At 48.0% G+C, this 16,239-nt stretch overlaps 1 protein-coding gene across 21 annotated transcripts in view; it reads right to left on the bottom strand.

Moving 5' to 3' along the window:
• The window catches only part of LOC108699944 (formin-binding protein 1 homolog), an 86,688-nt gene extending 72,362 nt beyond the window's left edge, over nt 1-14,326 (bottom strand). For 6 of the 21 annotated variants that reach the window (XM_041574785.1, XM_041574788.1, XM_041574789.1 and 3 more), the window contains exon 1: nt 13,851-14,324. Coding sequence is in view for 1 of the 21 variants with exons in the window: in XM_041574784.1 (XP_041430718.1) it covers nt 13,851-13,874 (24 nt within the window). In the remaining 20 variants the exon portion in view is untranslated. Of the gene's footprint in view, nt 1-13,850 lie in introns of all 21 variants that reach the window. The other 15 variants (XM_041574783.1, XM_041574790.1, XM_041574793.1 and 12 more) reach the window with 8 other exon arrangements.
• Between the last annotated feature and the right edge of the window lie 1,913 nt (nt 14,327-16,239).

Below are 16,239 nucleotides of genomic sequence, written 5' to 3'. Positions count from 1 at the left end.
AGATCCTATCTGATCCCCATTGGAAGCAGCAGCCCTATCCTGCTTTATGATTGAGGTTCCAGCTATCTGTATAACAGAGCATTCTGTCCAAGTGGCTGTTCAGATCCTATCTGATCCCACTTGTAAGCAGCAGTCTTGCCCTGCTTTATGGCTGAGATTCTAGCAGTTTTTAAGCACAAATGGAAACTAACATGGAGGCCTTTTGTAGCAATGACTAAGGTGCTGGAAATTCAGCAGGGTGACCCCGTCTATGGAATGATGGGGATTTACCGGAAAGGGATTATACTAAGAAATTCATGCTCTGGTTTAAGTAAACAATACTAGGGGTGAGTCAGGAGACACCCAAAATCTAAGCTAGCCTCTGGCTTTTCAGGAATATTCAGGATACAGCTAATTATACAGGAATCCTAAAGCACTAAGCACTGTGGGACAGTGACCTCTCCCATCCAATGCAGAAGCAGAGCACCTCGGTTACACAGTTGGTTTAGGACGTGTGGCTAATTTGCACATAAATTTAATTGCATTTAAACAATAATGCCACAGTAAGCAGTAGCTTCAGACGGATATTCCCTGGGTTTAAAGAAAGTAAAAATTTGTGGTTTTCAAAGGCCATAAGTTTATTTGCCTAAAAATTTGCATGATTGCACTTGGTAAGCCATAGAAAAATAAAGTGGCGTGTGGGGGTATTTTCATTCTCAATCAGAAGCAGGCAGAACAAGAGGTGCCTCTGTAGGACTTGGTCTCATTCCAATATCAGCTTTTTTGAGTTTCTAGACAAATCACTATCTACCCTGTGCCCTGGAGGCAAATCATGGGATTCCATGTTTTATAGGGCAGTTGTTGTTGTTCCACAAACAGTAGAGCTCTGCTATGCAACACAACCTCTATAACCAAGAGGCTTTGGCTAATTTGATGCAGCGCCTGGTCTCCTCGAAAGGTGGACATACACAGGCCAACAACTTGGCCACTTCAGACAGAGTTGGCAGCCTGCACGGGTGCCCTTCCCAATCACCTGCCAAGCAGTACCTGGCTGAGAATTGGGCAGATATCTAACAGGCAGGTCAGAAATCACATTGGAAAGCTGATGTGGTACCTTGATGGGCCCCCATAATGATACCATTCTGTTGCCTGGAAGTCAAAGATTGGATGAGGTTTGACCCAGCATAAGATATCCAAATAAGGTTAATGTTGTTAGTTGTTAGAGCCAAACAAGGAGCTCAATAGCTGTAAACACATTAAAATACATGTGCTAGTTTGGTGAGGTTACCAAATAGGCAGATTTTTGCCTGAATTTGCCACCAACATCGAGGGCCAAACCGGGCTGATTTGATGGTTTTGCCAACATCCTAATCGGTGCCTATTCACCTGGTGCCTTTTTTGAGAGGACTGCATTAACCCCTTTAGTGGTCCCCATCCAATGGTATTTTCAATTTTGCTAGATACCTATTGGGGAGGAAACATACATGTACAAATTATGGTGGCCATAGACGTTAAGATTTTTGTCTCCCTCCCTAAGACCGGTTTTAGTGCGATCTTGCGAGGTTAGTAGGCACTAAACAATTGTGCATCTACAGATTTTTCGTCCGACATCGGTCAGAAGATCAATAGGTCAGGCTAGAAGATTTTCATCGTTCCCAGTGAAATGTATCTACTGTCCAATTATTTGCAGGGCCAAGCAGGCAGCTATCCACAGTTTTCTTAACTTCAACTAGATGATATCTCTTGAAATTTTCTTTTTAATTGATGGACAAATCATACATTTATATGATCGTTTTAGGATAAGCTTGGTCTTACGATAATGAAAAAATCTGTGGCCACCTTAAGCTGCTGACTCAGTTCTGAAGGGAACATGTCCGGGTAAGGCCACTTTTACAGTGTATGCCCAGATTAAAGCATGTAAAACAAGGATTTTTCAAGATGGAAAGTCATTTTCCATTTAAGTCCGTTAGTAATTGTCCGAAAAACCTTAATGTGGGCTATTGATACATGGGTCAGGGTTGGGAGAGCAAGTAGTATGGCGAGGATTAACATTGCAGACGCTTTATGTCCTGTTTTGTAAAGAGGGACTTGGTGGCATTGCGTAGGAGCCATGCGCATTCTACATAGATGCTAAATGGGGACAGCCATGTCACTGGCACTGCTTCAGCTGCGAAACAGTGGTTGAACCAATCATGGCAAGAGAAGTGCTAGCACATACCTCCCAACATTATGGAAACAGAATGAGGGCTAAAAAAGTTGGCGTTTGTAGCACAGCAAAATTTTTTTTGACCATGCCCATTTTTGTGGCCACACCCCCTAATTACCATGTTCATTTTACAAAATTTGGCAGGTTATGAAAGCTTGAACACATTTCTGTTTTTTTCCCCAGTTATTACAGTTTTGCACAGTCCCACTCCCAGAGGCTCTTTACAAAATAATTTTCTTTTTGTTTTTTTGTAGTTTTTTGGGGGTTTTGTTTTTTTGTAGAATTTTTTTGTAGTTTTTTGTAGTGATATATAGTGAATAAAGTACCCCCTCTTGTAAATTATAAGGATATTATAAGTTACCAAGTTTCATTATAAGTTACGGAGTTTCATGACCATATAAAAACACAAGGCCGAAGGCCGAGTGTTTTGTATACACAAAAGCCATGAATATCTTATAAATTATATCCTTATAAACAGTGAGTACTGATGTCACATGACTCACTAAATCTTGTGTATTATAATAAATAAAGTACCCCCTGTTGCAAAATTTGAGGATATTAGAAGTTACCGAGGAGTTCCTTCGGCCTCAGAGGAGTTCCTTCGGCCTCAGAGGAGTTCCTTCGGCCTCAGAGGAGTTCCTTCGGCCTCATGTTTTTATATGGTCATGAAACTCCTCAGTAACTTATAATATCCTTATCATTTACAAGAGGGGGTACTTTATTCACTATATAATGCTGAATGACTTGTGCAGCTGAAGTAAAGTGTTAGTTGTGTTGAACAGAAGAGAAGGGAGCCTACATCCAGTGGTATGCCACCAAAACAAACTCAGCTCACCCTAATTATATTAAGTTTATTGTAATAAAGTAATAGCAGGTTGTGCCAGACTGGCCTACATCTAAATACAGGGAACAGAGACAGCCTGGCAGAAGGCTACAAGAAGGCAGAAGCACCAGTTAGGACTGATCTTTGTAAACATAGGCTCCAAGCAGGTACATTTCTATAGGACAAGATCTGTTGGTGGCCATTGTTCAACTACAATTCTAAGCACCCCAGAGCACTGGGCAGCGAGCAATTCTGTACAGCAGTGTGATGCGAAATAACACAGGTGTCCCAATGCAGGTGCACAAGCCAGAGAAACCAAGCCAGAGTCCGCGGCCGAATCCCTTCCCCCTGACAGGGTGCAGTCGCAGCAATGGGGTGAGGCGCAGTAATAACATGCTTTGGCGCCGTGATGTCAGCAACCAGTGCTCAAGGCCCGAGCCTAAATGGGCACATATAGTCTTAAGCCCACCCAGCACCTTAAAATGAAATAACAGTTAAAGGGGTAGTTTAACTTTTAGTATATTATAGAACGGTTTTATTCTAAGCAACTTTTCTACTGGCCTTCATTCTTTTTCTTTCATAGTTTTTGAACTATTTGCCTTCTTCTGACTCATTATAGCTTTCAAAAGGGGGTCACTGACCCCATCTAAAAACCAAATGCTCTGTAAGGCTACAAATGTATTGTTATTGTTACTTTTTATTGCTAATCTTTCTATTCAGGCTTCTCCTATTCATATTTCAGTCTCTTATCCAAATTAAAGCATGGTTGCTAGGGTAATTTGGACCCAAGCAACCAGATTGCTAAATATCTCTCTCTTATTCAAATCAGTGCATGGTTGCTATGGTAATTAGGACGCTGAATAAAAACCTAAATAACTGAAAACCTACAAATAATAGAAAATTAAAACCAATTGCAAATTGTCTCAGAATATCACTCTCTACGTCATACTTAAAGGAGAAGGAAAGCTACGTAGGCATTTTATTGCCAATAGATTAGCTGCAATAGTGCAAGCTAGAATGCTATATTTATTCTGTAGAATGTTTTACCATACCTGAGTAAAAAGCTCTTGAAACTCTCTTGTTTGTTTAGAATAGGAGCTGCAGTATTAATGTGGGGTGACATCACTTCCTGCCTGAGTCTCTCCCTGCTCTGGGCTCAGATTACAGTAGAGAAGGGAGGGGGAGGGGGAAGAGGAGCAAACTGAGCATGCTCTTGCCCAGGGCAATGAGGTTTAAGCTGAAGGAAGGAAGTCTGATACAGAAGCCCATGTGTACACAATAGAAGGAAAGAAATGCTGTGTTTCTTTTGACAGGGGACTCAGAGCAGCACTACTTTGGGGGTTTACTGGTATATTTAGATGGACCTTTCTGATAAGACTTACTTAGTTTTAACCTTTCCTTCTCCTTTAAAGTGAATTTAAAGGTGAACAACCCCTTTAATTTCAGGGGGTTCATATAATGGCTGCAATATAAGCATGGCCTATATCTGAAATAAGTTGGCCACACTGGGTAAGATCCAGGTAGATGGCAAGCAAAGGATGGCTGGGATGCCCAAGCAGAGGCCGACATACACACACACAGAAAATGTCCAAAAAAACTTGTTCAATCCTAAAAAGGCAATACAGTCATTTTGGTTCTATACACACTGAAGGAACCTCAGTTCTTGGAGCTGTGCCATAAAGCAAGAATAAACTGCTGATTCTAACAAGGAATTCAAATAATACTGATGAATTACTATCAGCCAGATCTGCGTGGCCACGGCTACATTGTGGCTAAAAAAACATGGTGATTTACATCTGGAAACTGCATTTTGCACTATGTATGCTTCTTTGTGCATGAGGCACAGTACCCTGGAGCATAGGAGGACTTATAGAATACAGCGTCATTGGGAAATCACATGTCGGATGGGCAGCTTACATCACCGTGTCACACTGTAACATGACTTTGGCTGGAACAGCTGAAGCCCGAATATCGGATGTAGCTGGATAGGCTAAAGGCCGACTCTCGTTTGGAGAGGTCTCTCTGCACTGAAATGAAGCATTCTTACTGCAACCGCATAATTCGGCACTCACAAAATCCACTATTATTAAGTCATAAAGAAAAAAACCGCAAAACATTAACAGAAAGTGTTATGTTTGGACGCGGCCTGATGTAGAGACATCCGCATATAAGGATTGCACAGTCAAAAGCAGCCGAACAAGAAGAAAATTACCAAGCCTCTTAATAGCAGAGCTAATTTCAGTTATATCCCCCATTATTGCAGATGACGAGCAAATCTGCCACCTCTGCCATTTTTTATTTTGCATTTGTACAGGAGCGGAAGCTGCCATATTGCTCGCTAAGGAATTCTCCATAGACTCAGATTTCACTGTGGTGCAAAGTTTTAGTTAAGTTCTAGCGAACCAATACAACTCATTAGCAAGTCCTTTCTTCTTCCATGTTGAATAAAAAGGCTAGTTGCTATGGGTATTGGCATGGAACGTTGCACCTATTATTACATTGCATATATGGTACAATCATGTGTTCTATTAACAGCCAATGCCCTCCCAGGGTCAACACAGGGGCAAATATACGCTAAAACTGCATGCACTTGGTGTTTACACAGGAGACACCCACATATAGCATAAGGCAGTAATAAATAGAGGGTGTATACTGTAATAACATTTGTATTAGGAAGAACCAGAGTGCAAGGCTGGCCCAGGCCTGTATCACTAATGCGCTATGCATATTTTCCCAGCGTGTGTAACAAGGTACAAGTTCTGCTTGACACATACCCAATTATCTGTCAGTAATTAATGCCTTTTTTCTTTAATAAATTGCACGCTGCGCTAGAAATAGATCAGATTCTCTGCAGATGAAAATTAAGTGTAAAGGTGGCCATACACAGGCATATCTCGAGTGGATCTCTCGAGTGGATCTCTCGAGTGGATCTCTCGAGTGGATCTCTCGAGTGGATCTCTCGAGTGGATCTCTCGAGTGGATCTCTCCCCGATATGCCCACATTGAGGTGGGCAATATCGGGTTGATCCAATCGTGGGCCCTTAAACCCAACATTCGGATCGGAATGGAGTCGATCGCGGGGACCGCATCCATGAACAAATGCGGCCACGTTCCGATGGTATTTTTTACCCTGCCCGGTCGTTATCTGCCCGATTTTCGGCCAGATACCGATTGGGGACCCTGGTCAGATAGGTTTAGTTTACAGTTATTGCACATATCGCTATTTAAGTATGGCCCTGGACTTTAATCTGCTTGTACGGTCCCTGTCCCCAGCACTTTGTTCTTTTTGTATAGTCCTTGCACTTCATTCTTTCAGTATGGCTCCTGTCCGTTGCACTTTATGCTGTCAGTAAGGCCCCTGCACTTTATGCTGTCCATAAGGCCCCTCCACGGCCCCTGTCCCCTGCACTTTAATCTGCTTGTACAGCCCCTGCCCCCTGCACTTTATGCTGTCCGTAAGGCCCCTGCACCTTATGCTCTCCGTAAGGCCCCTGCACCATATGCTCTCAGTAGGGTTGCCACCTTTTCTGGAAAAAAATACTGGCCTTCCTATATCTTTATAGTTTTTACCTATAAATAACATTGGCATCAAGCAACATTTTTACCGGCCGGGCCATTAAAATACCGGCCAGGTGGCAACCTTAGCTCTCGGTAAGGCCCCTGCACTTTATGCTCTCCGTATGGCCCCTGCACTTTATGCTCTCCGTATGGCCCCTGCATGTCTGCGTAAGGCCCCTGCACCTTATGCTCTCAGTAAGACCCCTGCATATTATGCTGTCTGTAAGGCCCCCGCTCTTCATAACTAGAGGGGGACCCGTCCGCAAATCAAAAGTCTGTATTTCAGCACCTGTGACCCCACATGTCCTTTGCAACAATACTGCAGGAAAAGAATGGTTTGGCCAAATCCCAGGGATTCTGAGGAATCTGAATCTCTCCAAAAATCTTCATTTTATGCCGAATCCCTGAATCAAATCCAGGATTAGTTAGATCCCCAAGCAAAACCTGTTCAGCCACTGGAAACTTGTAAAGGAGTTGCCACAGTTGATCAACAGTTGAACCTTTACAGGTTATATGAGTTTGGCATGGAACAAATTGCTGCTACCGCACTCAAGATCTCACTTGTAGCATAAATAAGCTCCGTGCAGAAAGGGCCCAGTGTGCAGCCATGATGCCCATCATGATCAGGCCGACGCACACATGGGAGGGGTTTAACATGACATATTACATTGTTATGATTACACAGGAGATCCTTGTTGCTGTCATCAGCAAAGCACAGCTGCTGTGCATCATGAGAAATATAAGCACAGCTCAGGCTGCGGCTAGTGTTCTCCTTTAAAAAAAAAAAAAAAAAAAAAAAAGGGAAAATGTTCCTTGTCCTGCTGCTTAGACCAGGGTCAGGGATCTCAAACTGTCAGCATTCCCTCCATAAGGCACATTTCTGCTTCCAAACAGGCACTTAAAGGAGAACTTAACAGCCAAGCTAATAAAATCCCTACTCTCCATAGCCCCCCCTCCCTGCTCCCCCCCCCCCGCACTGGTGTTCACACAAGTAAATGTATTAAACTGGTAATTACCCATCATTGCAGAGCTCACGGGGGCCATCTTTAGCACTTCGGGAGTCTTCAGTAAGTGCTGTATCGGCGCATGCGCAGTTGTAGCAATATTCCAGACCGAACAACTGCACATGCGCCGAAAGCCACGGAAATTGCAGAAGGGACCCAAAGATTACCGAAGTGCCGGAAGATGGCGCCCATGAGCTCCGCTGCGCTGACTCTGCAATGAGGGGTAACTACCAGCTTACGGCATTTACTTGTGTGAACACCTGTGCGGGGAGGAGCAGGGAGGGGGGACTATGGAGGGTAGGGGTTTTTATTAGCAAAGAGGTTTAGTTCTCATTTAATCTGCAGTGAAACGACTTCCGGTTCTGCTGTTATTATGGTTTAAGTCACACTGGGAGAGAGACCCCCCTCCAACCCACCTGGCCTGGCTCCTGGGAGATCATAAGGGATTTACACTAAGCCAGAGGCGCCCAAAGGCTGTTTCATAGGCCCTGAATTAGCAATCGCCCAGGTAGCACAGACAGATGCACCAGTGCCCAGACTTGGCCCATTCCTGTATTATACACAACGCACAGCTTCAATTTTCTCTGGTTCTGATCCGAGTAGAATAGAATGAGCCAGGTCTATTAGTCATGGTAACTTGGATCAAAGTTACAGTGCTGCTTTGATCATCTGAGCAGGGTCTGTTGGATCATGGACAGAGTTTTGGCATAATAAGGGAGTGGCCAAGAGTGTGACATTGAGGTCACTTTATTTTTCAGTGGGGCCCCATTATACTTGTTGGCAGAGTCCTGCTTAGTATGGGAACCCCATGAATAACGATGGCAACCCTGGTGTTCAAAGAGACTGTGCACCTTTCAACACTTTTTCCAGTACCTTTTAACTTTTCTAAATGATACATAAGTTGCTTTGTTTCTTATCTTTGTTCCAGAATCCCAGAGTTTCATTAAAGGTGGCTGTTAGAATTGATACAATAGTTGCTACTTTGATCCAAGTGACTTAGACCAGAATCAGAGATAATGTATCTGTGCGCTTAGGGCCTAAATTTGATGTCGCTAGGCATATTACACACATTATATATTGGCACAGGATTATTATAAACATTCTCTCCAAGTCACGGGGTACAGTTGCACAACGCAGCAAAGGTAACTAGCCCAGAGCGCTTATTAGAATGAGACAAGTCACTAACCATTCAGATTAAATAAAGTAGCAAAAGAACAAATTAGATGATGTTCTGGCCGTGACAGTAATTGTATGAAATGTTATGTCCGACAGACAGTTATGACAGCCACTCATTGATATCGGCAAATAGGCAATACATGCAGAGAAATTATCGTTATTCAACAGAAATCTTTTAACCTGTCCAATCAACTAAGTGACAGATCGCCATAGTACAAAAAAATGTTGGGTTGATACAAACACAGTCCAAAAATCAGACAAAACTTCATGCGACTATATCTTTGCGTCTATGGCCAGCTTAAGTCCCTTCCTCAGCTACATCAGCTAAGAAGATTAGCAAATATTAGATTCTCATGATTTGCTTGGAACCAATTCAAATTGTGGTTCTTGACAAAATACAAACAGGCAACTGAAGGCATACTCTGCTCCATCTTACGTATTTACAGAGACAGAGGTGCCTACAGGAAAAGCGGAGAAGGGAGGCAGGGATGAGCAGAGAGTGACAAGGGGGAAGGGACTAGCAATATGGCTGGGAATTAGAGACAGGGCAGGAAGCTTAAGTGGTTATATCTGGGGCAGCTTCCTCATTGTAAAGGGGTGAGCTGGGTGTAAGAGGGCAGATAGAAGTCTGGATATTGATGATGATAACACATGGGTGGATCTGCATGCTGAGCACACAAGTGGGGAGGCATTTAAAAAGGAGAAAAACAGTGTGTTTTGAAGGGTATATGTGTGTTTGGGGGTGACATTGTGCTCGGTAAGAAGGGCATATTGCAACACAGACATGGGGGACCGGAGCAGAAAGCTGCACAGACTGCAGAAGACAATGCAGACTAGTACACACAGAGACACACAGACTGGGGAACGATGGATGTGGAAGGGAGCTGAGCAAATTTCTCTGCAGACCGAGGGGAGGGTTAAGCAGCCATGCAGACCGAGGGGGAGGGAAAAAGAGCCACACAAACCAAACAGAGCCACACAAACCAAAGAGAGCCACGAAAAAACAAACAGAGCCACGCAGACCAAGGCACAGAATAATAAAAACAAAAAGAGCCATGCAGACAGGTAGGTGTAGTTTACTGGCCTGCCCATTGACTATGATACAAAGCCCACAGATAAAAAAGTAGGGTGCAGGCATTCATACAGACTATAGGGGAGGAGAAAGGAAACCATGTGGACAAAGGAGGAGGAAAACAAATCACAAAGAGGAGGAGTCAGGAATTGGGGAGGGAATAAGCAGCGGCGCAGGACCCAGGTGGAGGGAACGAACAGCCTCGCAGACCCAGGGGGAGGGAACAAGCAGCCGCGCAGACACAGGGGGAGGGAACGAACAGCCACACAGACCCAGGGGGAGGGAACAAGCTGCCACGCAGACCCAGCGGGAGGGAACGAGCAGCTGCACAGACCCAGCAGGAGGGAACGAGCAGCTGTGCAGACCCTGGAGGACGGGACAAGCAGCAGCGCAGACCCTGGAGGACGGGACAAGCAGCAGCGCAGACCCTGGAGGACGGGACAAGCAGCAGCGCAGACCCAGGGGGAGGGAACGAGCAGCCGCGCAGATCCAGGGGGAGGGAACGAGCAGCCATGCAGATCCAGGAGGAGGGAACGAGCAGCCGCGCAGACCCAGGGGAGGGAACGAGCAGCCGCGCAGACCCAGGGGATGGAACGAGCAGCCGCGCAGACCCAGGGGAGGGAACGAGCAGCCGCGCAGACCCAGAGGAAGGAACGAGCAGCCGCGCAGACCCAGGGGAGGGAACGAGCAGCCGCGCAGACCCAGGGGAGGGAACGAGCAGCCTCCCTGACGGAACGAGCAGCCGTGCAGACCCAGGGGGAGGGAATGAGCAGCCACACAGATGGAACGAGCAGCCGTGCAGACCCTGGGGGAGGGAACGAGCAGCCGAGAAGACCCAGTGGGAGGGAACAAACAGCCACGCAGACCCAGGGGGAGGGAACGAGCAGCCGCTCAAACCCAAGGGGAGGGAACGAGCAGCCGCGCAGACCCAGCGGGAGGGAACGAGCAGCTGCACAGACCCAGCAGGAGGGAACGAGCAGCTGCGCAGACCCTGGAGGAGGGGACAAGCAGCCGCGCAGACCCTGGAGGACGGGACAAGCAGCCGCGCAGACCCAGGGGGAGGGAACGAGCAGCCGCACAGATCCAGGGGGAGGGAACGAGCAGCCATGCAGATCCTGGGGAGGGAACGAGCAGCCGCGCAGACCCAGGGGAGGGAACGAGCAGCCGCGCAGACCCAGGGGAGGGAACGAGCAGCCGCGCAGACCCAGGGGAGGGAACGAGCAGCCGCGCAGACCCAGGGGAGGGAACGAGCAGCCTCCCAGATGGAACGAGCAGCCGTGCAGACCCAGGGGGAGGGAATGAGCAGCCACACAGATGGAACGAGCAGCCGTGCAGACCCTGGGGGAGGGAACGAGCAGCCGAGCAGATCCAGTGGGAGGGAACAAACAGCCACGCAGACCCAGGGGGAGGGAATGAACAGCAACGCAGACGCAGGGGGAGGGAACGAGTAGCCGGGCAGACCCAGGGGGTGCGAATCAGCAGCTGAACAGACCCAGGGGGAGGGAACAAACAGTCACACAGACCCAGGGGGAGGGAATGAGCAGTCGAACAGAACCCAGGGAAAGCAAGCGAGCTGCTGCTCAGAACCCAGGGAAAGCGAGCAAGCTGCCGCACAGAACCCAGGTTGAGCAATCGAATTGTCACACAGGACCCAGGGAAAGCAAGCGGGCTGCCGCTCAGAACCCAGGGAAAGCAAGTGGGCTGCTGCACAGAACCCAGGGGGAGGGAACAAGCTGCAGTACAGAACCCAGCGGGAGGGGACAAGCAGCCGCGCAGACCCAGGGGGAGGGAACGAGCAGCCGCGCAGATCCAGGAGGAGGGACTGAGCAGCCGCGCAGACCCAGGAGGAGGAAACGAGCAGCCGCGCAGACCCTGGGGGAGGGAACGAGCAGCCGCGCAGACCCTGGGGGAGGGAACGAGCAGCCGCGCAGACCCTGGGGGAGGGAACGAGCAGCCGCGCAGACCCTGGGGGAGGGAACGAGCAGCCGTGCAGACCCAGGGGGAGGGAACAAGCAGCCGTGCAGACCCAGGGGGAGGGAACGTGCAGACCCAGGGGGAGGGAACGAGCAGCCGTACAGACCCAGGAGGAGGGAAAAAGCAGCCGTGCAGACCCTGGGGGAGGGAACGAGCAGCTGAGCAGACCCAGGGGGAGGGAAGAGTACCAGCGTAGACCCAGGGGAGGGAACGACTGGCCGGGCAGACCCAGGGGGAGCGAATCAGCAGCTGAACAGACCCGGGGGGAGGGAATGGGCAGTCGCACAGAACCCAGGGAAAGCAAGCGAGCTGCTGCTCAGAACCCAGGGAAAGCGAGCAAGCTGCCGCACAGAACCCAGGTTGAGCAAGCGAACTGTCACACAGGACCAAGGGAAAGCAAGCAGGCTGCCGCTCAGAACCCAGGGAAAGCAAGCGGGCTGCTGCACAGAACCCAGGGGGAGGGAACAAGCTGCAGTACAGAACCCAGCAGGAGGGGACAAGTGAGCTCACAGAACCCAGGGGGAGGGAACAAGCTGGTGTGTAGACCCATAGGGGAAAGAAGCAAGCAGTCATGACATGCATGCTAGCAGGTCCGGACTGGCAATCTGTGGGTTCTGGCAAATGCCAGAGGGGCTGCTATAAGGTGCCAGTATTTAGTGGGCTGGTGGGGGCTGTTTGGGCCTCTGTGCACCTGAAATGTCAGGGCCTATTTTAATTCTAAGTCCGGACCTGCATGCTAGGGGGGCAACAGTGCAAACAGATGGGCAAGCCACGCGGAAGGATAGCTGTAAAACACAAACACCATCCGAGAGGCAGAAAACAGCCATGAAATCTGAAGGCTAAGGGGGAAAGAATCAGGTGGGGAGAATTAATTAAATATAGATTAAAAGAAATTTGCCATGATAAATCTTAAGGCCCCATAAAAATAACCGATCTGGACTCTTGTAACCAGTGTATTCAGTCCTTAAGTTAGTGCTACTGGGGTTGATACATTGCATGCCTAAGAGCAACTGAGCCCAATATTTCTGCAGACAAAAATGTGTTACTATCCAACCTCTCCAGCCTGAAAACAGAAAGACTAACAACGAACAGACAGACCTTCCAGAGCAAAGCAAGAGAGATACAGACACACATAACAAACAGACAAAGAACAGACCCAAGGACAAGGCACAAGACACATGAGGACTGGGAAAGACAGATGCACAGACATTAAAGACAGGGCAGTCAGATTAAGTAAGAAATGGGGCATTGAGTACAATTATCAGTGCATATAAATATGAGGCCGTTGTGGAGTAGCAAAAGCAGCACAAAGAGAATGGAAAATTGTTCAACCCCTATATGATCCAGGTAGGGTGTCAGAACACATTAGGAGACCTGGCAAGGGTGCCAAAGCCTTGAAAAGGGCAGATAGAGGTGTCCAAGCCCTGGGAGGAGCAGATATGCATCTTGGAGCCTTGAGAGGTGCAGATAGGGGTGTCAGAGTCCTGGAAAGAGCAGATGGGAAGCTCAGAGCCTTGAGAGGGGCAGATAGGGGTGTCAGCGCCCTGGGAGGAGCAGATAGGGGTGTCAGTGCCCTGGGAGGAGCAGATAGGGGTGTCAGAGCCTTGAGAGGGGCAGATAGGGGTGTCAGAGTCCTGGAAAGAGCAGATGGGAAGCTCAGAGCCTTGAGAGGGGCAGATAGGGGTGTCAGCGCCCTGGGAGGAGCAGATAGGGGTGTCAGTGCCCTGGGAGGAGCAGATAGGGGTGTCAGAGCCTTGAGAGGGGCAGATAGGGGTGTCAGAGCCCTGGGAGAAGCAGGAATGGGTACCAGAACCTAAGGAAGGACAGGTAGGGGAAGCAGAACCCCAGAAAGCAGCAGTTATGGACGGGTGCCTAACCCTGAGGAGCAGGCGGGGTGCTTAACCCCTGGAAAGAGCAGGTAGGGGCAACAGAAGCCATTGGAAGGGAGGGAGGGGCAGGTAGGGCTGCCATAGCCCAAGGAGCGGCCAATTAAGGCTATGAGACAAGCTGCAGGCGGTGGGGGGTTACAATGACAGAACACAGGCTATAGGTACTTACCCACAGTTCCGTGCCCCAGCTCATGATGCCCGGGGGCCGTGGGGTGGATCCCACCCCCTATGTACAGATAGCTGCAACCTCAGTGTCGGGAGCCGGGGAGGTGTGTCACTCAGTCCAGCCTGTCAGAGCCCCGTGTCCCGGTCTTCCTTTCTCCCTTGCTCCGGCGAGTAAATCCCAGTCAGCCCCGTCTCTCTGTCTCACACCGACTCTCACCTCCTCCTCCTCCTCTCCCGGGTGAAAAGCTCCGGCCACAGGCAGCCCAGGAGGCAAGGCGGGAACGCGCGCGCAGGCACAACAGGGGTCGGAGAGAGGAAAGCCAGGGCACGCTTGAGGGAGAGAGCAGGGGCGTGGTTCTGTCAGTGTGTCCGCATGCCGAGGGCGGGGTTGGGGCGCAGAGAGGAGGCGGGACTACAGTGAAATCTTCTGGTCAGTGCGAGAGTGACAGATTGAGGCCAGTGGATTCCCGGGACGTGCGCTGCTGGCGCTGGGAGTTACAGACACACAGGGGGTCGGGTATCAACACTGGACAAATTTGCCTATGGGCAGTAACCCATGGCAACCAATCAAATTGCTTCGTTCATTGTTCTACTTGCAGCTGGCTTTAAAAAGCTAATCACTGATTGGTTGCTATAGGTAACTGCCCATGGGCAAATTTGCCCAGTGTTGATAAATGAGCCTGACAGACACAGCGCTACCTGCCACTCGCCTTCCAACCCTGATGTGACGTCACTGTCACCCACAGCTCTAATCATAACTGGAGGCCAAAAGCGTAAAGTTTGGCTTTGCTTGCCCTTTGGTACTGTCTATATGTATAGCTCTGTCACCTCAACAGCAGACAGTCAAATGGCATGTCCAAAGAGTCATACAATGGCTACAGCTTATAGTCTATGCCTTCTCCAGATACAACTCCCATCACCCTTAATGGACATAGGCTGCTGGGAGTTATAAGCTGGCAGCTTTGGAGTTCCAGGTGTTCCAAAAATCTATACCCATGAATCAGTGTCATCCTGCAAGAGGTTCAGCAGCAGCTGTGTGAGGGGGAGGTTAATTCCTGCAAGAGGTTCTGCAGCAGCAGTGGGGGGGTTATGTCTGCTGCAGAAGTAAGTGGCTGAAAGCTGGGTGAGCCTGATTCATTAGCCCCAGTCTAAGCGCCTCCCCCTGCTTCTGTATTTACACATGCTCAGTGGGAGCGTAGCAATAAATAGGCGGGGCTTAGCGAGCAAGGGGCCGGGTTTATAATGACAGCTCGGGGATGCGCTCTCAGAATAACGGTTACTACAGGATCTTGGAAGGTGACCAATCACAAAACAGAGGGGCGGGGCATTCCGTGGTGGGCTTTCTCTGGTCCTGCTGACCAGAGAAAGCCCAAAGGCGCCTCCTAGTGACACACTTCTTTACAATTAGCCTCTGTGTGTGGTGCTGTTCGTTTTCTGTGGTAATAAAACAATTCTAAGCAACTTCTCAACTGACTTTTATTTTTGATATTTTTTTTTTAACTATTTGCCTTCGTCTAACTCTATTCAGCTTTCAAAGGGGGATCACTGACCCCATCTAAAAAAACAAATGCTCTGTAAGGCTACTCGTTTATTGTTATTGCTACTTTTTATTACTCAACTGTCAGGCTTCTCCTATTCAAATTCCAGTTAATCAATGCATGGTTGGCTATGGTCATTTAGACCCTAAATGGAGAGTTGAAACTGGAGAGCAGCTGAATAAAACGCTAAATAACTTAAAAACCAAAAACAATAAAAAAAAATGAAGACCAGTTGCAATTTTTTTATTACCAACCCTTCTATTCAGGCCTCTCTTATTCATATTCCAGTTAATTATTCAAACCAATGCATGGTGGCTAGGGTAATTTGGACACTAGTTACCAGTTTATATGCAAATTAAAGAGCTGCTGAATAAAAAGCTAAATAACTCAAAAATCTTCAATAATAAAAAATGAAAACAAATTGCAAAATATCTCAGAATATCACTCTCTACGTCATACTTCTGCCCGGCCAAACCGAATCATAATTTGCATATGCAAATTATGGTCTGGAAGGGAAATTAAATAACTTTTTGTCACAAAACAAGGAAGTAAAAGATCTTTTCCCGTTCCCACCCCTAATTTGCATATGCAAATTAGGATTTGGTTCGGGATTCGGCCGAATCGGTCACGATGATTCAGGGGGTTTGGCCGAATCCAAAATAGTGGATTCGTTGCATCCCTAAAACAAACTAACTGTTTAACCACCAAAAAGACTATCTGGCTAGGTTATATCCAACTACAATGCACTGTGGTAACTGAAGAACAGGACTCTAGGGAAAATTCCCATATTATAGAATTTTCTGAATAATGAATTCTTTAATTCAGGTATGGGATCTATTATCCAAAAATACTCAG

Source organism: Xenopus laevis, chromosome 8S, assembly GCF_017654675.1.
Source record: "Xenopus laevis strain J_2021 chromosome 8S, Xenopus_laevis_v10.1, whole genome shotgun sequence".
Classification (NCBI taxonomy): Eukaryota; Metazoa; Chordata; class Amphibia; order Anura; family Pipidae; genus Xenopus; species Xenopus laevis.
Note: the sequence above shows the minus strand (reverse complement) of the source record. Positions and strands in the feature narration are given on the sequence as shown.